Source organism: Galeopterus variegatus, unplaced genomic scaffold (genome assembly GCF_000696425.1).
Source record: "Galeopterus variegatus unplaced genomic scaffold, G_variegatus-3.0.2 Scaffold1254, whole genome shotgun sequence".
NCBI lineage: Eukaryota > Metazoa > Chordata > Mammalia > Dermoptera > Cynocephalidae > Galeopterus > Galeopterus variegatus.
The window spans coordinates 158,415-179,922 of NW_007727365.1; the positions used below are offsets into that span (position 1 = coordinate 158,415).

General features: G+C 48.6%; 1 protein-coding gene across 1 annotated transcript; it reads right to left on the reverse strand.

Annotated features, from left to right (window-relative positions):
- Positions 1 to 9,664: 9,664 nt before the first annotated feature.
- On the reverse strand, positions 9,665 to 21,360 carry SLC1A5 (solute carrier family 1 (neutral amino acid transporter), member 5). The gene is made up of 8 exons (XM_008575896.1): positions 20,786 to 21,360; positions 17,653 to 17,695; positions 17,169 to 17,216; positions 16,063 to 16,229; positions 13,531 to 13,764; positions 12,372 to 12,566; positions 12,139 to 12,273; positions 9,665 to 10,476 (listed from the first exon to the last, which is right to left on the reverse strand). The coding sequence occupies exons 1-8, from the start codon at positions 21,343 to 21,345 to the stop codon at positions 10,245 to 10,247; spliced, it is 1,614 nt and encodes a 537-aa protein (XP_008574118.1). The 5' UTR covers positions 21,346 to 21,360; the 3' UTR covers positions 9,665 to 10,244.
- Positions 21,361 to 21,508: the final 148 nt, after the last annotated feature.

Sequence of the window (21,508 nt, forward strand, 5' to 3'; positions counted from 1 at the left end):
AGCCATGACACCTGTGCCTGGGCTCGGGGAACTTTCCGGCACAGGGAGCTGTCCTTTGCCTTTTGGGGTCTATCGATGTGGAGAGGATTTTTTTTTTTTTTTTCCTTTTTGTCTTTTTTCGTGTCTGGCAACGGATCGCAACCCTCAGTGTCGCGCCCGTACCGGACCGGGACCGGCAATGGGATCGCAACCCTCGGTGCTGCGCCCGCACCTCGCTCAGCCAGTGAGCGGGAACCGGTCTGTATGTGGGATCCCAACCCTCGGGAGTGCCGCCGCGCTCCCAAGCGGCGCACTGTAGCAGTGCGCCACCGGGCAGGCCCTGGAGAGGATTTGTTTGATTGGGGGGTGGGGAGCGTGTGGGAGAGGGAGGGACAAGGGAACCAACCAAGAAAGAGATTAGAGGAAGAGTACAGAGAAGCCCAGCTTTGGCAGGAGGACAGAACCAGGCCAAAGATCGCAAGCAACATCCAGAGATTCTCAAATGTTCCTGCCCATTGTGGTCGATGGATATATGTGGGTACCTCCTCGGTCATCCTAGTCATTGAGGGAGCCGCTGGCATTTGGTGGAGGGGGCCAGGGATGCCCCGCCGCCCTGCAGAGTCCAGCACAGTCCAGGACCTCAAAGAAGTGCCCTGCTCAGGATTCCCAAGAGCTCTGTGCTCTGGGGCTGGGAACGAGTTTTAGAAAGAGAGGGGAAGAAAATGGGTTCTGGGCCCACGCTGGCAAGATTCAAACCCGGGCTCCACCACTTACTAGTTAGGTGGGCCTGGGGGAATGTCGCAGTTACTCTGTGCCTCAGTTGCTTCCAGGATTCGATGAGTACTCTTGGTATCTGGCACGGAATGAGCTCTCGGGACCGTTGGCTGCTGGGGTTGCCTCTGCCACTAGAGGGCGCGCCTGTCCCGCTCCTGGTGGCCTGCTGTGGATGCCAGAGCGACAGTGAGCCCAGGTCCTCTGTTTTGTAGCTATAGCATCTCTAGAGCCTTAGGTCTTCTTTCTAAGCTCCTGTGGGCAGCGGGACAACGATGGCCATCTCCCCTTCTTCCAGAATGTACCCTCTTGGGAGAGCCCTGTGAGGTGCATGCTGCTCTTAACCCACCTTGCAGAGGAGGAAACAGCCTCAGAGCTCTGAGGTGCAGCTGTGGTTAAGAATGGGGTTTTGGATCCCAGCTTTACTCATCATTATTATCTCCTTTCAGTTCTCTGTACCTGTTTCCCTGCCTGCCAGGAGGAGTGAACAATAATGATAGCTCATATTTGCTGAGGGCACCAGACATCTTTCTCAAGGTTTCACATGGGTTAACTGATTTATCCCTCACCTTAACCCTCTCAAGTGATGGCTGCTATTATTTCCATTTTACAGATGAGGAAACTGAGGCCAGAATGGTGAAGTCAGTTGCCCAAGGTGAGACAGTTTAGGAAGTGGCAGATTAGGGGCTTGAACCTAGGTTATCAGGCTCCAGAGCCCACACTTGATTTAACGAACTTTGCTCCCCTCTAGTAATGGTACCCAAGGGGGCTTTTGGGATGTGGTGCCAGGTAAAATCGATGGCAGCCAGTCTTCCTTTTTTTTTTTTTGGTGGCTGGCCGGTATGCAGCCTTCCATTTTTGATCATGTACTAAGAGTAAACAGTATTTGGGCATGTACTCCCAGTGTGTGTATATTTATTTGTGAATTATGTGCAGGTACTCCTATCAGTGTGTATAAAGTAATAAAGCTTAAATTATTCCATTTTAAAATTAAAAATATGAATGGAGGTTTTTATGTTTTCTGGCCTCATACTAATGATCTGTTTCACACACCTCTTGGGTGTGTGCACCTTGCTTACGAGACCACAGGTTTAAAAAAAGGTAGGCTCTGAGGTAGGAGAGGCCTGGGTTCAAACCCCAGCCCTGCCACTTCCAGTATGAACTTGGGACTTCGATGACTCTGTGTCTCTGGGCCTCTGCTTTGCACCTGAGAAATGAGTGCAGTGAGAGCACTTATCCCACAGGTAGCTGTGAGGCATGTTAGTGGTAAAGAGGTCAGAAGTCGGGGCTGAGTTGGAATCCTGACATGGCCACCTACTTTCTTTGTGATCTTAGGCAAGTCACTGACTGTCTGAACCTATAAATTGGGGGGTTGGTAATACTGCAGAATTGTACATTCCTTGGAGGAGGAGACATCACAGACCAGCAAGAGAAGATAAATGTGAGGCTTAGACATCCATAGCCTGACTATTTATAACCCACCCTCTGCTTTTAACCACTGAACCCACAAATGGTTCACAAAGAGACTATAGGGTCCTCAGGGAGCATTCTGGGATCGTATAGGGATGATTTGGGTTATCATGACTGGGCGGTGCTCTTGGCTCTTGGAAGGCATGGCCTGGGGGTGCAGATGTCTTATAATATGCAGAGCACCTCCACACAATAAAGCATCATCCCTTGTCTCATAGTTTTCAAATGTCCCATTGGACACTCATGAGGGAAGGGTGATATTCAAAGTACTTTGCAACTGGTACAGTAATATAAATATAAGTCAATATATGCCACATTTTTAAAATATTTATTTTTAAATCCAAGCAATATACCTATATATACATATTTCTTTAGATTAGTTACCAAGAACATAATTTGGAACTCACCTCACTCTCAAATTGTTGTAATCGTTTTGTTTTGTTAATAAATTATTGATGTGATTTCTTGATACAGGTGTCACTGTCTATAGTAACAATAACCCTACCTTAGCTATGATTTGATACAGAGAACCACATCAGATGCTTCCAGCAACTTCCCATTAAATTAAGAATCATTAGGTAACTTGCAGTCTCAATAGATAATTTCTCTTACTATCAACCATAGTGTGTTGAGATTTTCTCCTCTCTTCATTATTCCTGAACAAACAGCAAGTACATTTAAAACTTTTCTAGCCTTTATAGTACTGTCTGATAGTTTTATACATTCATTGTCTTTAATATTAGCTAAGTTACGATGTGACAGAAAGCCCAGAAGGCCTGTTAGCTCAGTTGGTTAGAGCATGGTGTTACAACACCAAGATCATGGGTTCGGGTCCCCATACTGGCCAGCCACCCACCTCCCCAAAAAATAAATCACAACAATCGGCTTGAACCAATGAGTTTATTTTATGCATGTCACCGAATTTTTTTGCTTTCTCAACTATTCTTGTACTATTAACCAGCCAGAATAGAAGTATTTTGATGTTTTAATAACTAGTAAATCCGTACTAGTGCAGATCACCTAAGTTTAGCCTTAGTTAGACATGAAAACCCTGGTAATAATTATCTGAAACCAGAGCCTAGCTCTCGCTTGTAAACACAAAGTCCTTTTTGTAAGGTTTTAATACCCTCAGAATTTTCCAGGAAGTGCACTACTATGTAAATGAGGGAAGCTTATAGCATGTTTTGTTTGAAACTTGGCCAAGGATTGTACACCTTCTCAGGAAATGACATTGCACATGGCTCTGAGTAATTAGACAACAATCCCACATGTTTCCGTCATGTTGAGAGCTGCCTGCATTACAGGTATAAACGTCTGGCTACCTCCTTGGGTTCTGGGGAAATGAATATTATAAATTACCATCCTTTTATCTCTCCTTTTTAATAGGGCAATAAAAGGTCGTTTTAAAAGTCACGTGCAAGTGGTCTATATTATCTGTGAACTTCATTTCAGGAGAGCAGAGAGACCTTTCCCAGAGCTGATATTCAGGCCAGCACATGCACTGGTTAACACATTCAAGCCAGCACACGTGGTGGATAAGACGAAAAGAGATGTTAGGGCTGGCCCATTAGCTCAGTGGGAGTGCAGCCTTATGTCACTAAGGTCGTAGGTTCAGATTCCCTTTCCAGCCAGCTCGTTGGTAAATGGTCACTGCCATGACCCCCCAGACTATTAGTATCCTCCTGGCTCTCCTTGAGGACGCCCTGGACCTCCCTGTGACCCAGCAGCCAAGGGTTAACACTGGGCACAGTGTGAGGGGAGGGGAGCCCAGGCTCCACATGGGCCATTGCCTGCCCAGCAACAAATACTCTTCATGTTGCCCCTGGTATTACAAAAGATTTGCTAAGAAAAGTGGGTGGCACACAAAGAACTGTATACAAATACACCTTTGTGCACACACAATAGCCCAAACCTGGAAGCCACCCAATGTCCATGAACAGGTGACTGGATAAAAAAACTGTAGTACGTTTACGCAATGGAATACTACTCAGCGATATATTAAAAAAAAAAAGGAATGAACTACTGATACATGCCAAAACATGAATAAATCCCAATAGCATTATGCTAAGTAAAAGAAGGCAGATGCAAAAAGCTACATACAATACAGTTTCAGTAATGTAAAATTCTAGAAGAGACAAAACTAATTCATAGTGACCAAAAGCAGATCAGTGGTTGCCTGGACCTGGAGGTGGAGGGAGAGGAAGAACCATGAGGAAATTTGGGGGTTCTGGGAATAACATGTATCTGGATTGTGGAAGTGGATTATAATGGATGCAGTATATTGTATATGTTTTTTTTTTAAGATGACCGGTAAGAGGATCTTAACCCTTGACTTAGTGTTGTCAGCACCATGCTCTCCCAAGTGAGCCACGGGCCGGCCCTTATTGTATGTAAATTATGACTCAATTAGGTTGGCTTCAAAAAAAGCAGGGTGGGGGAGAGTCCAACAGGCCTAGAAACACTGACCTGTGTAGGCATATTGCCACTCCCAGCCTAGAACCCAGGTCCAAGTCCACTCCAGGCCAGCCTGGTCCCTCCCTCCCAGGCCAGGCTCCTTCAAAGAAGCAAGGGCACCGGTGGGAGGTGGGGCAATGGAGGAAGGGAGAGGGAGGTGGGAGCTGGGCCCCAGGGAGTGGCCATCCAGGTGCTTTTTCTCTTGTTCTTATGTAACCTTCACTGCCTTTGGGTGAGGCATAACAAAGCCATTGTCACCAGTCGGTGAGGCTTGGCACTGCTTACCCAAGGTCACATAGACAACAGGTAGCTGAAACAGAACTGATCCAGCCTCTTACAGCCAGGTGACTCTACTTGGATCCTGTAAATATTTATTGAGCAGCTGCTATGTGCATGTGCTAGACCCTATACTGTGCTCTGTGCATATAGCAGTGAATGAGTCAAAGATGGCCCCTGTGCAGTGTGCATCCTAGTAGGGACAGGCAGTGAGCAGTAAACATAATAAATAAGTGAATTACATTGTATGTTAGGTGGTGATAATTACTACATAAAAAAAGAACAGGGTAGGGGTTGGGTGGCTGAGGGTGGAGGACAGGGAGCGGAGGTTGTAGAATTAGACAAGGTAATCAGAGAAGGCCTCCGTGAGGTGACATTTGAGCAAAGATGTGAAGGAGGTGAGGAAGAAGCCAAGTGGAGATCTGAGGGAAGAGCATCTAGGAAGAGGACCAGCCAATACAGAGGCCCTGGGGCAGGGGTGGGCCTGGTATGTTGAACAGCAAGGAGGCTGGTGTGGCTGTAGTGAGTGAGTGAGGGAGAGTGGGAAGAGGTGAGGTCAGTGAAGCACGGTGGGATAGCAGACCCTGCAGAGAGCTTGCGGGCCACGGTGAGCACTGTGGCTTTTTCTGAGGCAGGAGCCTGGGAGGGTTCTGAGCAGCGGAGGGACCTGAGCTGCGGTAAGGGAACAGGCGCCCTCTGATGGCCTCGTGGGAAAAAGACGGTGGCAGGGTGGGAAGGTGAGTGCAATAGTTGGGTGGGAGAGGATGGCAGCTGGACCAGGGTAGTACCTACCCTGAGGGTGGTGGGAGGGACCTGATTTGGGGTTTCATTTGACGGCAGAGAAAATGGGGCTGCTGATAGTCTCATTGTGGGGCGCGGGGGCAAAAGGAGGGTATAGCAGGGAAGGGAAATAAAGTGGCCTGTCCCTTGCACCAACCCCAGCTCCTGCACCCTTCCACAGCCCTTGGGTCCCCAACACCAGAACAGAGACGATCTCTGAGGAATCAAAAGTCCCCAAGGTGTCTGGAGGCCACAGTCTTCCCACCCTTTTGATCAAAGCCACCATTTCCACCTTTCACCTGAGACTTGCACAGATTTCATTCCAAGACAGTCCACTAGTTTTATTTATTTATTTTTTATTTTTTGGCAGCTGGCCAGTACAAGTATCCGAAGTATCCGAACCCATGACCTTGGTATTATAGGCTTCACTCCAACCAACTGAGCTAACTGGCCAGCCTCAATCCACTGGTTTTAAAAAATATTTGAAATTATTGTTCAATGGAGTCCTTGGTCCTAGCACTGGAATATACTAACTCACAATTAGAGGATGTGATGAAAGACACCGGAGGGCATGGTGGTAGGAAAGAACATGGACCAGGCCTGGGTTTGCATCTCTGTTCTGCGTCAACGTTGGAAACGCTTCTTAATTTTGGCAGTCAGTTTCCCTGTCTGTAAAATGGGAACAATCATAGTGCCCACCTATATTAGTCCTTTTTGTGTTGCTATAGCAGAATACCTGAGAAATGACATTTATTGCTTACAGTTTCTGAGGCTGGGTAGTCCAAAGTCCATCTCATGGTGGCGATAGTGACCCAGGGGTCTCACATTGCAAGATGGTGGAAGCAGACAGAACAGAGAGTGAGCGAGAACGACTCTTCTTTTAAAGCCCTCAGAACCACGCCCCTGACCACCATTTTTAATCCGTTCACTACTGCACGGTCCCACAGTCCAATCACCTCTTTAAGGCTCTACCTTTCAATTACCATAATAGGATTTTCCATCCTCTTAACAGTCAGCCCTCAGAACCACGCCCCTGACCACCATTTTTAATCCGTTCACTACTGCACGGTCCTACAGTCCAATCACCTCTTTAAGGCTCTACCTTTCAATTACCATAATAGGATTTTCCATCCTCTTAACAGTAACAGTGGGGACCAAGTTTCTAGTATGTAAAACTTGGGGGACACGATTCAAGCTTCAGTGAGTTTTGGGGGGACATAATTCAATCCACTACACCACCTCACAGGGTTAATGTGATAATTCGGAGCAATCCTGCATGGGAAGCTGCTAACAGACTCAGGTATGAAGGCAGGCATTATTTTTATTCATAATTATTATAGAGGAGCAGGGTAGCATGGTGTTTAAGTGTGGGAACACTTAAGCCAAGATGGAGGAGTCTAAATCCCAGCTCTGCCACTTCCTGGCTGGGTGACTGTGGGCTCAATTTTTTGTGTCTCATTTCCTTCTCTTTAAAATGGGAATCAGTCAAGGTTCAGATCCCCACACTGTCCAGGCACCAAATAAATAAGTAAAGATAAAATAGGGATCAGAATGTGCTGCTGATAACACCAAGATCAAGGGTTCAGATCCACCTTACTAGACAGCTGCAAAAATAAATAAAATGGGGATCCAAATAATTGGAACTACCTCAGAGAGCTGTTTAGAAAAATAAACAAGGGCTGGCCCGGTGGCGCACTGGATAAGTGCGCCGCTTGGGAAGCGCGGCGGCGCTCCCGCCCGAGGGTTCGGATCCCACATACGGACTGGTTCCCGCTCACTGGTTGAGCGAGGCGCGGGAGCAACGCCGAGGGTTGCGATCCCGTTGCCGGTCCCCGGTCCGGTGCGGGGGCAACACTGAGGGTTGCGATCTGTTGCCGGACATGGAAAAAGACAAAAGACAAAAAAAAAAAAAGAAAAAGAAACAAGTAAATATATGTGCAAAATGCTCATAATGAGGTAATTGCTCAATAAATGTTGACTATAATTATTCAGAGCTTAGGGGGCTGGGTCTGAGGGGCTCTTTAACCTCCTGTCCACACCAAGGAGGTTGGAGATGGCTCCAGTTTTTCTACACAGGGTAAATCAGCATTTTAAGCAAATTAGTGACATATGCCTAGCAATTTTTTTAAATGGAATAGAAAAAAACAGGTAAGGAAATTTTGGTGAAACTTGTTTCACTTACATATTTGCATATACACATATTGTATGCATAGATTGTAATGCAATATATTATGTAAGTGAGTATGTATGTATCTCTATAAACAGACATCCCTCATAATCCAAATCTAATCCATTCCAAAAGTGTTAAGTAGCAAATTTTTGGATAAACCACTCTTTAAAGTAGGGAAAACAATGCACTCACAGCTCCATCCAAAACCCCAACCGAGTTCCTCAAGTATCATTAAAATTCTTAAACACCAATATAACAACCCAAGGATCATGGGATAATAGAAAGCATTTAAAACACCAATTATCTAATTATTCAACACTTAAACTCATTAGTGACTATGCTACGTTTCTGTGCAATACACAGTTCTGCACAGAATCAAATATGCTATGTTTGTAGACAATAAACAGTTCTGCAGAATCAGATATAAATTCTATTTTCCTTCCATCCCGCAATGGTCAGAAGATGCTGAAGATACTCAAGATACCATTTATAATTGGACCCAGGTTGGTTGTGCCTCCAGGCACCTGACAGAGGTCAATACAGGGACTACTGAAGAGGAAGAAAACATCAACAATGTCTAACATGCTTCAACAACGCACAAGACAGGATGCCGCTAGAAGGCGAGAAGCACCAGCAGCATAGTCCATATTCTGACTCACACAAGACTTAAAACATTGTAACACCAAGGTCAAGCGTTTGGATCCCTGTACCAGCCAGTCGCCAGCAAAAAAAAAAAAAAGACTTAAAACAGTTGCACAGGGGTTTTTTGATTCAAATAGCAAATTTTGGGTTTCAAAAGAGTAAGTCATCATTAGGACTATTTGTGTGGTGACAACTCAGATATCAAGGGATATCTTCATTCCTGTGTAGGTGGTCACAATGGAAAATCTTACCATGCGTTGTACAAAATTTTTAACTAGAATAGGGAAAAATGCACAAGTCTTAAATGTACAGGTTAATTAATTTGTATGCAAATTAATTTGTATCCAATTAATTAATTTGCATCCAGATGTATACCCCTGTGTAACCATTACCTATTTCAACATTAACAGGATAGTTGCTTTATCATAGAAGGTTCCTTTGTGCCCTCCCAGTCAATGTGCATTCTTAGGTCACAATTCTTATTTCTCTTACCATAGGCCAGTTTAGCATGTTCTAGATCTTCATCTATGTTTTTTTTTTTTCCTTGAGGGAGGGTAGCTGGCCGGTACAGGGATCTGAACCATTGTAGACCTTCATCTATACAGTTGATATACAACTATACAGTTGGTATTTTGTTTCTGGCTTCTTTATCTCAAGAAATTACCTGTGAGATTCATCCATGCTGCAGTACACTGTTTCTATTTATTGCTGAGTAGCCTTCTATCATATAAAGGTACCAGTTTATCCAATTGATTTGTTCCCAGATTTTGGCAACAATGAATAGAGCAGCTAACATTTGTGTGCAGGTTTTTCTGTGAACAGCCCTTTTCATTCCTCTTGGGTAAATACCCAGGAGTGTGACTCCTAAGACGCATGCTAAGTGAATATTTTAACTTTATAAGAAACTGCCCAGTTATTTTCCAAAATGACTGCGCCATTTTGCATTCCCACAGGCAATGTACAAGAGACTAGCTGCTCCTCATCCTCAGAGCTTGGTGGTGTTTGTTTTTAGCCATTCTAACAGGTGCACAATGGCGTCTCGTTGTGGTCTCCAATGGCGTTTCTTGATGAACAGATGTTGTTGTGGCTAGTACTTTTAGTCAAATTCTTAGAAACGCCTGATTAAATATACTTGACATTCAATTTTATTGTTTAAAAAAAATGTTCCTGGGAGTGTTTCTGTTACTGTGGAGGGAACACAGGGCCTAGGGACAGGATGGGATGTACCATAGAGAGTAGGTGTTCATAGAACACACACACACACACACACACACACACACACACACACACACACACATCCCACAGCTACAGCCACCAAAATAACGAGCATCAAAATAGCCTTGCCCTAAAAGGGTGTAGAATTCCACATGGTGACCTGGGCCCTGAGACAGGGAAGGCCAGGCAGGCCCTGGCGGTGGGTGGGTGGGGGGGTGGAGGAGGTTGTGGAGCAGGAAGACATTATTTCTCCATCTTGCTGTTTCCTAGCCTTGGGTCAGGGACATGAGATGAGGACTGGGGAGATTTGGGGAGATGCATTCATACACACATATACACATAAACCCCAGCAGCAAGGCCTCCCAGATCCAGGAGGGGGCTGGTGCCCCTGTCTGCCCAGAGTGTGTAGGCAGTCCCCTAGAGCCTCAGTTTGTCCATTTATCTCCGATGTGCCCCGCATCAGGGCAGGGAAGGTCCCTCCCAGGGTTTACATGACTGATTCCTTCTCAGAGGTGGCAGCATCCCCAGCGGGCCCGTGATAGTGTTTGAGGAGGGGGTTCCCTTCCTCAGCAGGGGCCGGCAGTGGCAAGGGTGTTTCACTCTTCACCTGGATCAACTTGGGCTCTGAGCTCGGCGACTCTGTACGATCCACATAATTTTGGAGGAGTCCGGCCCCCAAAGCGTCACCTTCCACATTGAGGATGGTGCAGCTCCGGTCCCTAAGGAAGTAGAAGTGATGGGAAAGTGAGTGGGAGGGGAGTGGAGGAAAGGGGCCACGGCCCAACCCTTCTGTCCCTCTCCCCTGGAATCAATGTTCCCTCATGCCACCCTCCATCATGAAACCCTGTCCTATTCCTCCTAGAACCCAAAAGCTCATCCCTCCATCCTCCCAGAATCCCAAATATCCCTTCCTCCTAGAACCTCAAAGATCTTTTCATCCTGAACCCCAGAAACCCCGTACCTCCCCACTTTCCCCTGGAATCCCAAAGTGTCACGTCATACCTTCTCTGCCTTAGAACCCCAAAGATATCTTCCTCCATCCTCCCTGGACCACAAATGACACTTTTTCTAACACACAAGATCTTTTCCTTCCAGAACCTCAGAAAGTCATCCTTCCCCTCACAGAGGGCCCCAAAAGACCCATTCACCCTTCCTCTTTCCCCATGGAATACTGAAGTTCTCCCTCAGACCTTTCTCCTCCCTAGAATCTTAAGAATCTTTTTTTTCCTTCCTCTTTATACTTTTTACGTGTATGGGCTTTTTTTTTAAATTGAGATATAATTCATATACCATTAAAATTCACCCTTTAAAAGTATACAGTTCAAGGGGGGAAAGTCCATGAAAATTGATTACATTGTATAATGTTAAATTTTTTAAAATGTACAGTTAAGTGGTTCTTAGTATATTCAGGGTTGTGCAACCACCACCACTGTTTAATTCCAGAATATTTTCATCACCCCAAAAAGAAACCCTTATACCCATTAAGCAGTCACCCCCCAATTCCTCCCTTCTTTAAGCCCTAGGCAAGCACTAATCCATTTTCATCTCTATGGGTTTGCCTATCCTGGACATTTCATATAAATGGGATCATATACTGTGTGACCCTTCATGACTGACTTCCTTCACTTAGCGTGTTTTCAGGGGTCATCCATATTGCAGTATGAATGTGCATATCAATGCTTCATTCCCTCTTACTGCTGAATAATATTCTATTGTACGGCCATTTGACATCTTATTTATCCATTTTCAGTTGATGGGCATTTGGGTTGTTTCCATGTTTGCTATTGTAAATAATGCTGCTGTGAACATTCATGTACCAGTTTTTGTGTGAACCTGTTTTCAATTCTCTTGGGCACATACTTAGGAGTGGTATTGCTGAAATTTATGATAACTCATTTAACTTGAGGCCAAACTGTTTTCCAATCTTTTTACTCTTAGTAGCTTAATCATGATAGTGAACAGTTTAGGTAGCATTTACTGCTTACTTGAGGCTATTCTAAGGGAGCTATGTGTATTAAGTCATCTAATCCTTAAGGACAGACTATTCCTTTCCCCATTTAAGACGCAGAAATTGAGACACAAGAAGATTAAGTTCTTGCCCAAAGTCATAACTGCTAGTGACTGGTGGAGCTGAGATTTGAACCCCAGCAGACTGGCCTAAGAGTCAGCTCTATTAACCACTTGGGTTCACTACCTTTCTGGGGCTTCTTAGAAACCCCCAAAATGTCATCCCTACTGGGAACGTTCAAGGTCCCACCCTCTTTCCTCTAGAACTCTTTCCTTCTTCTCCTCTTCCGTCCAGAGGCGCTCAATGACTCTCTCCCTCATCCCCTTTCCTAGGGTTACCCCTGAGTCCCTTGAAGCCCCGAACCCACACTCACACTAGCCAGTCCACAGCTAGGATTAAGGAGATATCGTTGACAGGGAGGTTGATGGCTTCGAGGATGATGGTCAGAGTGAGGACACCTCCAGCAGGTATGCCCGCTGCCCCCACGCTGGACGCTGTGGCCGTGACCCTGGGGAAGGAGAGTGGAGGTCAAGCACAGCCCTCGATAGTGGGAGAAGATGGGGGTCAGGTGGGTCTGGGGCCCTGAGTACAGCCACCCACACTCACAGGATGGTGATGATCTTCACAAAGTCCAGGGGTTGCCGGTTGAGCTGTGCAATGAACACCGCGGCCACGCACTGAAAAAGGGCTGCACCGTCCATGTTGACGGTGGCGCCGATGGGCAGGATGAAGCGGCTGATGTGCTTGGACACGCCGTTGTTCTCCTCCACGCACTTCATCATCAGCGGCAGCGTAGCGGAGCTGTGCGGGATGCAGAGCTAACTCAGCGGCCAGCCCGGGCCCGCCCACAGCGCTCGCTCAGCCAAGGCCCCGCCCACCTCCCCGGCCCTGCCGCGTCCAGGCTCAGGCTCCAGCCATTACTATTCCTCTATGCATGTATACATAACTTGGTAGGTATTTAGCATTGTTACATTTTTAAAAACTAGTAATATGACCATATTAATATACTATGATCAGCTTTGGAAAAGAATGGTTTTTATTTGAAAATATTCTTAAAATTGGAACCAAAGACCCTTCACTACTTCACTTTTCTCTCAATATATGGATTAACATTTAGCTTATAAAAATGTCAGAATAGTCTTCGGCCCTTCTTTTCCCACAGAAAAAGATGATGTCATTAGGGATCCAGCAGAATGCTAGGATTCCAAAATGTAATCCTGGATCCCCGGAAAGTACAGGCTGCTAACCCTCAGAATAGCCACAAAATTCACACCTAAATTCTAGTCTCTGAGCGTTTGCTGACCCCGACCCCTGCCCCTTCTCCACCAATAACAGACTAGGGATTACTATTCTCTTGGGGATGCCGTGGCTGGGAGGGTCGGGTTCAGAGGGGACAAGGCCAGCAGAGATGGATGGAACACCCACTAGAAAAGGTAGAAGGAACTCGTAGAGGTTGGATCCTGCGTGAAGCATGAGGGTCCCATCCCCAAGGCCTGAGCTTGGTGGAGAGGAGGTATTTGATTTGGACGGGGTTGCTGGGGGTAGTGTGGGAGGGCGTTCTAAGGAAGGGAGATGAAATCTCTAAGGCAGTGAGTGGGTTCCTAACTTTTTCATAATCCAGGACCTTATGAGAAACTTAGGAAAGTATGGCCCCTGTACCCAGATCCAATGTCCCCGAACAAAATTTCAGTGGTCTTCAGACACCTGATGCCCACTCCATGCCCCTTAGCTTAAAAACCTTACTCTGGTCAGCAAGAAGACACACCTGGAGGAAGTCCCGAAGGCAGTGGCCAGGGGCGTCATGATGCCCCACAGGAAGCGGTAGGGGTTTTTGCGGGTGAAGAGGAAGTAGATAAGGGGCAGCACCAGGAGCCCATGGATGGCATGGCCTAGCAAGCAGCACAGTATGTATTTGCCAAGGCTCGCGAAGAGCATCCCCACATCGTCGATCTCCACAATCTTGCCAGCCACCAGGAACAAGATGCCCACAGGGGCGTACCTAATCACCAGAGAGACAGGTTGCTGCTTCTGACCATGTGCCCACAACGGCCAGGCCTTGTGCTCAGCACCCCAACCACATTTCTCAGCCTCCCCCACAGTCAGGAGGAGCCTCAGCAAGGGGTGCTGAAATGTGGGCACAACTCCCAGGCCTGGCCTGGGGAAGCCTCCCCTGCAGACTCTACGCTCTTTCCCCTTGAAGATAGTGAGCCAGGAAATAAAAGAAGCCTGGGCGGGCCGAGCCCGTGGCTCACTCAGGAGAGTGCGGCGCTGAGAGCGCAGCAGCACTCCCGCCGCGGGTTCGGATCCTATAAAGGGATGACCGGTGCGCTCACTGGCTGAGTGCAGTGCGGCCGGTCTCAAAAAGAAAAAAAAAAAAAAAAAAAAAGAAGAAGCCTGGGTGCTTCCATCACAGTCTGAAGGAGTCACCATATTTAAACTTTACACATGAGTGGGTGGCAATGGAAAAAAAATAAAATAAAATAAACTTTACACATGAGTGAGAAACATGCATCCTGTGTAAGTCATTGACGTTTTCTGGGTTTGTTTGTTATAGCAGTTGTTATAACTTGAACCATACACTCTCAGCATATCGTGAAAAATAAAAAGCCGTGGCTCAGGTCTTAAAACTCCCAGGTATGAAGCATTTACAATGTGCTAAGCCCTTGAATATGACTGAATCTTCGCAACAACCCCACAAGTGAGCTCCTGTTATGAGTCTCTTGCAACAATCAAAATTAAATATCTAATAGGCCTATAAAACACACAATAATGCTACCGACCTCACACAAATGTTGGGAGGATAAAGTGAGATGCCAGTTGAAATGAGCTGAAAACTTTCTGTACATAATAAGTGACCCAAAAACTTCAGGTGGAATTATTATCACCCTGTCCTGCAGTGAAGATCCCAGGGTGGCGGGGCTCATGTCTCCCAGTCAGGAGGCCTCCCCAGATCACCTCCGTGACTGCTTGATCGCTATGGCCAATTGTCTCCCTACCCCTTCTCATTAGTCACAGAAGAAAGGCACCATTTCCCAGACACATGTGCAGCTAGGTGTGGCCAGATGTCCAAGGTCTGGCCAGTGGGACATGCCTAGAATTTACACAAGCAAAGTGCTCCAAAAATATTCCTTACTGTGGACATGCGATAGGCCAGGCAGTATTCCAAATACTTTACACGTATTAACTCATTTTACTAACACCCGTTGAGGCTGGTACTATTAACCCCATTTTCCAGGTGGGGAAACTGAGGCACAAAAGGGCTAAGTAATTTAAGGTAGGGCATACCGTTGGGAAGCAGCAGCACTGGGACGGGAACCCAGGCTGCCCAGCTGCAGCACACTGCTCTCGCCCACACCTCCACCCAGCCTCCCCTTTTATTAGGCAAGGCTGTGAGCACTCAGTGGGCAACAGGCAAATAGCAGCTTTGACGACGTCAGCTGCACTGGAATCTGGGGGGTTGTTTAAAAAGCAGCACCCCTGGCCCCTCTCCTGATTCCTGACTTTCTAAATCCAGGGTAGGTCCAGAGAATCAGTGTGAGACCATGTGGAGACAGGACAGTGGGAGGGCTAAGTCGGCAGGATTGGCACATATTTTTTTCTCATCTGGAGTCATTTAACACAACTCATAATGATGATTATTATCATATTTAACATTAAGTTAATGCTCACTAGATGCCAGGCATTTAAAGCACTTTCTAACTGCTTTTCCTGTACCTCAGTCACTCAATTAATCTTCATGATAACTCTATGAAGTAGGCACTATTTTAGATCGTCAGTTCAAAGGTGAACATTGATTACAATTAAATCTCCGAAATTGGGCTGGCCAGTTAGCTCAGCTGGTTAGAGTGCAGCCTTCTAACACCAAGGTCATGGGTTTGGATTCCTAAATCAGCCAGCCGCCAAAAAAAAAGAAAAAAAAAATCTCTGAAACTAAGAGTGGCCATTGTCTGGTTGTCTTTTGTCACCGTCTAGTAAGATCAAAAAAATTCCAGGGGCAGACCAGTTAGTTGGTTAGAGCCCAGTGTCACAACACCAAGATCAACGATTCGGATCCCCATACCAGCCAGTCAGCAAAATAAGAAAAAAAAAAGCTGGCACCGACCTTAGCACTCATGGAATACAGCATTGTCCCTATTTTATAGATGAGGAAGCTAAGACACAGAGATGGTAAGTCACTCACCCAAAGTCACAGAGCCAGGCAATCTGGCTCCAGGGAGTGGATGGAGGGTCCCTCCACCCCACATAGACATGCCTGACCTGCCTCTGGCCAACTCTCCCAACCCACACCCCCACATACCACATGATCCAGGAGACCAGCACCATGGTGGCATCATTGAAGGAGTTGAAGAAGCGAATGAGCAGCTCCCCCTCAGGCCCCAGCTTCCTCAGGGCCACACCAAAGACAATGGCAAACATTACCAGGCCCAGGATGTTCATGCCCTCCACCTCATGTCCTGTAGGCACCTTTGGCAAGGAACAGACGGGAGTGGGAGGAGGGACACTCAGTCAACCTACAGGCACTGAGGCCTGTCCTGGGCACCACTGGAACCCAGCAAAGACAAGACAGCTCCTCTTCCCATGGCCCACAGTCTAGGTCCAGAGGAAATAGACCTGTCACCAAAGATGACACAGAGTAGGCAGATCTAGAATGGGACAGCCTAGGGATATGTGGGAACTGAGAGGGGCAGCCCGCTTGGGGAGTGGTGGGGCAGTCAGGGAGGGCTTCCTGGAGGAAGAGGTATCTGAACTGAGACCTGGAATACAGGAGTGAACCAGGTAAAGAGGAGTGGTAGACAGCTCTAGAGAAAGGAAACAGAATGTGTAACAGCCTAGAAATGAGCCCAGCTGGGGCATTCAAAGAACAGAAAGAAATCCACTATGGCTACAGTAGAATGAGCTAGGCAGAGTCACAGGGTGAGGCTGAGCAGAAGGACAGGGTCCAACCTCACAGGGACCACTTGCTCATGCACAGTAGCAAGGAGCCTGGGCTTTCTCCTGCGGGCACTGGGGAATATGGCAGGGCTCTGGGCAGTGGAGAGATAGGGTCCAATTTGTGCTTTGGAAAGACCCCTCGGGCTGCCAGGTTGGGGACAGGTGGGAAGGAGCAGGCCTGGGAGAGGATGTGATGGGGTGGGGAGGGTGGAGGTGGGTGGGGGTAAAGGGGGGAAAAAGAAGCCTGGACCCGAAGGAGTGGGGGCCATGGGGAGGGAAAAGAGGGGACAAAGGGAGACATAGTCACAAGGCAGAAAAGACAGAAATTGGAGAAGGGCTAGGCTACAGACAGCTTAAATCAAATTCCACACGGAAATGTTGGAAGGGCAGACAAACATGGGAAAGAACGAAACAAGAAAGCCACAGCAACGGGCCAAGGCGTGGGGCTCCCCTGCCCTTCCCTGCTCTCACCTTCACCTTGGTTCCATTGTCCCCTCTTTGTTCATAGGAGGTGGCATACTGCAGGTAGGGTTGGAAAGAGTCAGTATTAGTTGTCACCAAGGCTCCCCCACCCGATACTGGAGCTAATGATGCTCAAAGCCTGCCCTCAGCATCCCTTAAACATGACCTCATTTCATTGGCTAGCAACCCCACTGACGCACGACTATTAATAGCCCCATTTTTCAGAAGTAGAAACTGAGGCTTAGAGAGGTAAAAGCCCTTGCCTAGGGTCAAACAACTAGAATTAAAACCCACAGGAGGCTCTGAACTTGTATTCTCTTTTCTCAATGGAGAGAGGGTTTCAGAAGCTACCCAAGAACCCTCCAATATGTCCTGTAACATGTAGGCACATGCATTGTTCCAGGCACCATCCCAAGTTAGTTCCAAACCGCTCCAAATGGCTGTCTCCTTCTCTGCCCACCCCATGCCCCTTGGGACACCCTTAAGAACTCACTGAGCGGAAGGCCGCAGACACCAGGTTGGAAGGGAAGATATTTCTGTAGAGATAAACCAATGGGTGGTTATTAGATACCATAAGGGGAGTGGAGGGGGTGCCTGAGGAGCTGGGTTGGCTTCTTAGGGGGATGATGGGAAACTTCGAGACCCTGCTTGCACCCAAATTCGGCCCCCACCCATGCCTCAGCCAGGGTTCGGACAGGCAGAGTTGGACCTGGGTTTGCACACTTTTTCAGGGCGTGGGGAACCTGGGCTGGCCTTCTCTGGCTGCAGGAGGCTGGTGTTCTAGCCCCATAGGACTGTGGGATCAGGGTTAGGTATGATGGCCTCCCAAGGCTGACCAGACCAGGGCAGGCGCCCTCGGCTTCAGCTCCACCCCATGCAGCAAACTCAATACCTGGACGTCTTGCATCAGCCACTTCTTCCTGCAGGGCTGAGAAAAAGGCAGGTCGGGGGTGGGGCCGCTGGCTGATGGGAGGGCTGGCTGGTGGATCAGAGTGTGTGGGGGAGAAACTGGTGTGTTGGGAAGTGGACAAGAGATGACTGTGTGTCATGAATATGCAACTGTGTTCACAGGGCCACTGTGACGTGACAGTGTCTGCTGTGAGATGAAAACAGCAGCTAATCCATCTACAGCACCTACTGTGTGCCGGGAACTGCAGTAAGTCTTTTACACAAGTTAATTTAATCCTCACAGTAGGCAGGCCAGTTAGCTCAGTTGGTTAGAGCACAGGCTTATAACACCAAGGTCACTGGTTTGGATTCCCATACTGGCCAGCCATAAAAACAAACAAAAATAATAATAATCCTCACAGCAGCCTGGGGATAAGCACTATTAGCCCATTTTACAGAAAAGGAAACTAAGTGCTGTGGTTTGAAATGTCCCCCCAAGCTCATGTTGGAGCTTGACTCCCATTGTAACAACATTAAAAGGGTGGGAAATCCAACTATACTATTTGAAAAACGGGGCCTTTAAGAGGTGATTGGATCGGGAGGACTATGCAGTGGTGAATAGATTAATCCATTCATGGATTAATGAGTTAATGGTTTAGTGGGTTCTCAGGGAGTAGACTGGTGGCTTTATAAAGAGAGCAAGTCAGCACATAAAAACACTCTTGCCATTCTCGCCCTGTGTCACCTAGGGACTCACCAGAAATGCACCCTTGACCTTGGACTTCCCAGCCTCCAAAACTATAACAAATAAATCTCATTTCTTAATGCCATACCCAGTTTCAGTTATTGTTGTAAGTGACAGAAAAGGGACTAATATGCTGAGTGAGGTGCAGAAGAGTGAAGGAACTTACTCAGCTAGGAAGCAGTGCAGCTGGGACTTCAACCCAGGCAGCTGGTGCCATAGCCCTAACCACTGTTTCTTCTCTCTCACTAACGACGTGGGTGTACAGCTGTTGCTGCAAGTCCGCATACAGCTTGTCAAGCATCGGTATCCAGTTGGGGGTGCGTGTTAGTGTTCAGATGTATGGGACAGTGTTGGGGACAGCTAGGCCATGAGCTCTGGTGGAGTGAGCTCAATTGTGAGTGAGCATGCTGGTGCGTGGCCACAGAGGTGTGGATGTGAGTGTGTATTGTGCTCTTGAGCATATGTTTAGGCATTGGTGTGGTCGGTGGCATCACAGAGTGGCTGTGCTAAAGGGTGTTAGCACACAGTGGGTATGTGTGTGACAGTTGGTGTAAGGCCATGCGTTTGTGAGATGTCACAGCTGTGGCTGAGTGTGTGCCAGTGTCCAGCTGTATGTCAATTGGTGATAAAATTGTACAGCTCTGAGATGTTACAGCATAGCTGAGTGTTTCTGTGTGCTGAATGGCTGGCCAAGCGTGAGTTACAGCTGTTCTGGCCTGTGCTCATAAACAGCCTTGGAGTGGGTGTGCCGGCGTACAGGTTGGCCTCTAACCACCCAGGTCAGGGCTGGGCAAGGACCCAGCTAATCTCCCCCAGCCATAAGGAGACCAAGCCTACCCAGAGTAGGACACCAAGCATACCCCAAATCTCCGATCTCAGCCTGTGCTGACGCCCCAGAGGCTGGGGAAACCCTGTTCCGTGACTCATCATGTCCTCCCCCACTTCCAGGAAGTCCTCAGCCTGGAGACACTGAATCAGCCAGGCCCTAAAGGAAAGGGTTTGTGGACCCAACAGTCTGCCATCCTCAAAAGGGAGGAGGGCCATTCTTGGGAAATGGGGGGTGGGGGGCGCCAGAGTGCAGAAGTAAAAGACTGCCCCCTTTCTGGGCAGCCTACTCGGGGGAAGCCCAGACACAGAAAGGGATGGCAAGGTGGGGGTGGCAGGGCTGACCTGACATAAAGGGGAAGCGGCGGGCCCCCGCTGAACTGGGTGGGGAAGAGAGGCTGAGAAAAGAACCAGGCTAGGTCCAGGTGACACATGGTGTGGGAAGCCTTGGGGCTGAGAAGAGGGCCTGGTGGTGGTTACCCAGATCTCCTCAGGTCCTCCAGGGGCTCCTTACCCTGGGGTAACAAGCCCTCTTACCCTGGCCCCAAATCTTTATCCAGAAGCCCCATGGGGCCTATGGCCACCTAAAGATTCCTCCCAAGAAGTTCCCCTCAGTATTCCCACCTCACAGGGTCCTTTTCCCCTGGGCTGACCCTATGCCCCACAAGACGCCCAAGCACTATTCTTTCTCCTCCCTCTATAGGACCTCCTTGCCTATCGCCCTCATGTGGGGTCCTACTTATGTACCCAGACCCTCAAATTTATTTATTTATTATTATTATTTTTTTTTTTTTAAAGATGACCGGTAAGGGGATCTCAACCCTTGGCTTGGTGTTGTCAGCACCACGCTCAGCCAGTGAGCAAACCGGCCATCCCTATATGGGATCCGAACCCGTGGCCTTGGTGTTATCAGCACCGCACTCTCCCGAGTGAGCCACGAGCCAGCCTTCAGACCGTCAAATTTGGAAGCACCCTTCTCCAGGAATTTGTCCTCACCCTCCCAAGAAGCCAAAGCTCCCCCCACCACACCGTCCCGTTTTCCTAAGGCTCTAGAGGACCCAAAGCCTCCCTTCCTGTCCACGTGGCCACTCCGCCATCCGTGGCACGCGGTCCCTGCTCACATGGTAGAGCACCCCCTTCCCCACCTCCCGGGCGGGCGGGGTCTTACCTCACAAGATCCAGGAACGAATCGAGCACCTCCTTGCTCGGGGCCGGTTCGATAGCGCCCGTGGCCCCGACCGAAGAGTTGATGGCGGTGAAGGCGGCGCCGGGCTGCAGCGCCAGCGCCAAGCCCACGCCGAGCGCCGACGCGAGCAGAGTGGTGACCAAGAAAAAGAGCAGCGCCCAGGCGCCCAGGCGGCCCAGAGCGCTCGGGTCCAGGCTGGAGGCGCCACCGACCAGGCTGCACACCACGAGCGGCAAGATGATCATCCTCAGCAGGCGCAGCAGCAACTCGCCCGGGAAGGCGAAGGCCGTCAAGCGCTCCGGGCCCAGAGCCAGCCTGCCGCCGGCGGACGACACCCCCAGCCCCAGCGCCACGCCGGCCGCCACGGCCACCACTGTCAACAGCACCAGCAGGTTGGCTCGGAGGCAGCGGCGCACCTGGTCCCAGGAGCCGCAGCAGGCGGCTCCTGGGTCCTCTACAGGGACCGACACCGGGCCACTGTTCTTGGTGGGTTCGGCCGCCGCGAACTCCTTGGGATCTCCTCTAGGGGTTTCGGCCACCATGGTGGGACGCTCCGGGGTTTCTCGGTGCCTGGCAGCTGGGAGCGCTCCGGGCTCCTTCTCAGGACGCCGACGTCCTTTAGGGTTGAGAGTTGAGTAACAGCGCCCGGAGGCTGGACCTTGGGAGGGCTCCTTAGAGCGGTGAGTTCACGGCGCCGAAGTCCCT

Coding starts and splice junctions, on each gene's coding strand:
- SLC1A5 (XM_008575896.1), bottom strand. CDS start 21,345: ATGGTGGCCGAAACCCCTAGAGGAGATCCCAAGGAGTTCGCGGCGGCC. Junction 13,765..16,062: donor CTGGTCTCCTGGATCATGTG/GTATGTGGGGGT, acceptor TCTGGTGATTAG/GTACGCCCCTGTGGGCATCT. Junction 12,274..12,371: donor GTGAAGATCATCACCATCCT/GTGAGTGTGGGT, acceptor CTCCTTCCCCAG/GGTCACGGCCACAGCGTCCA.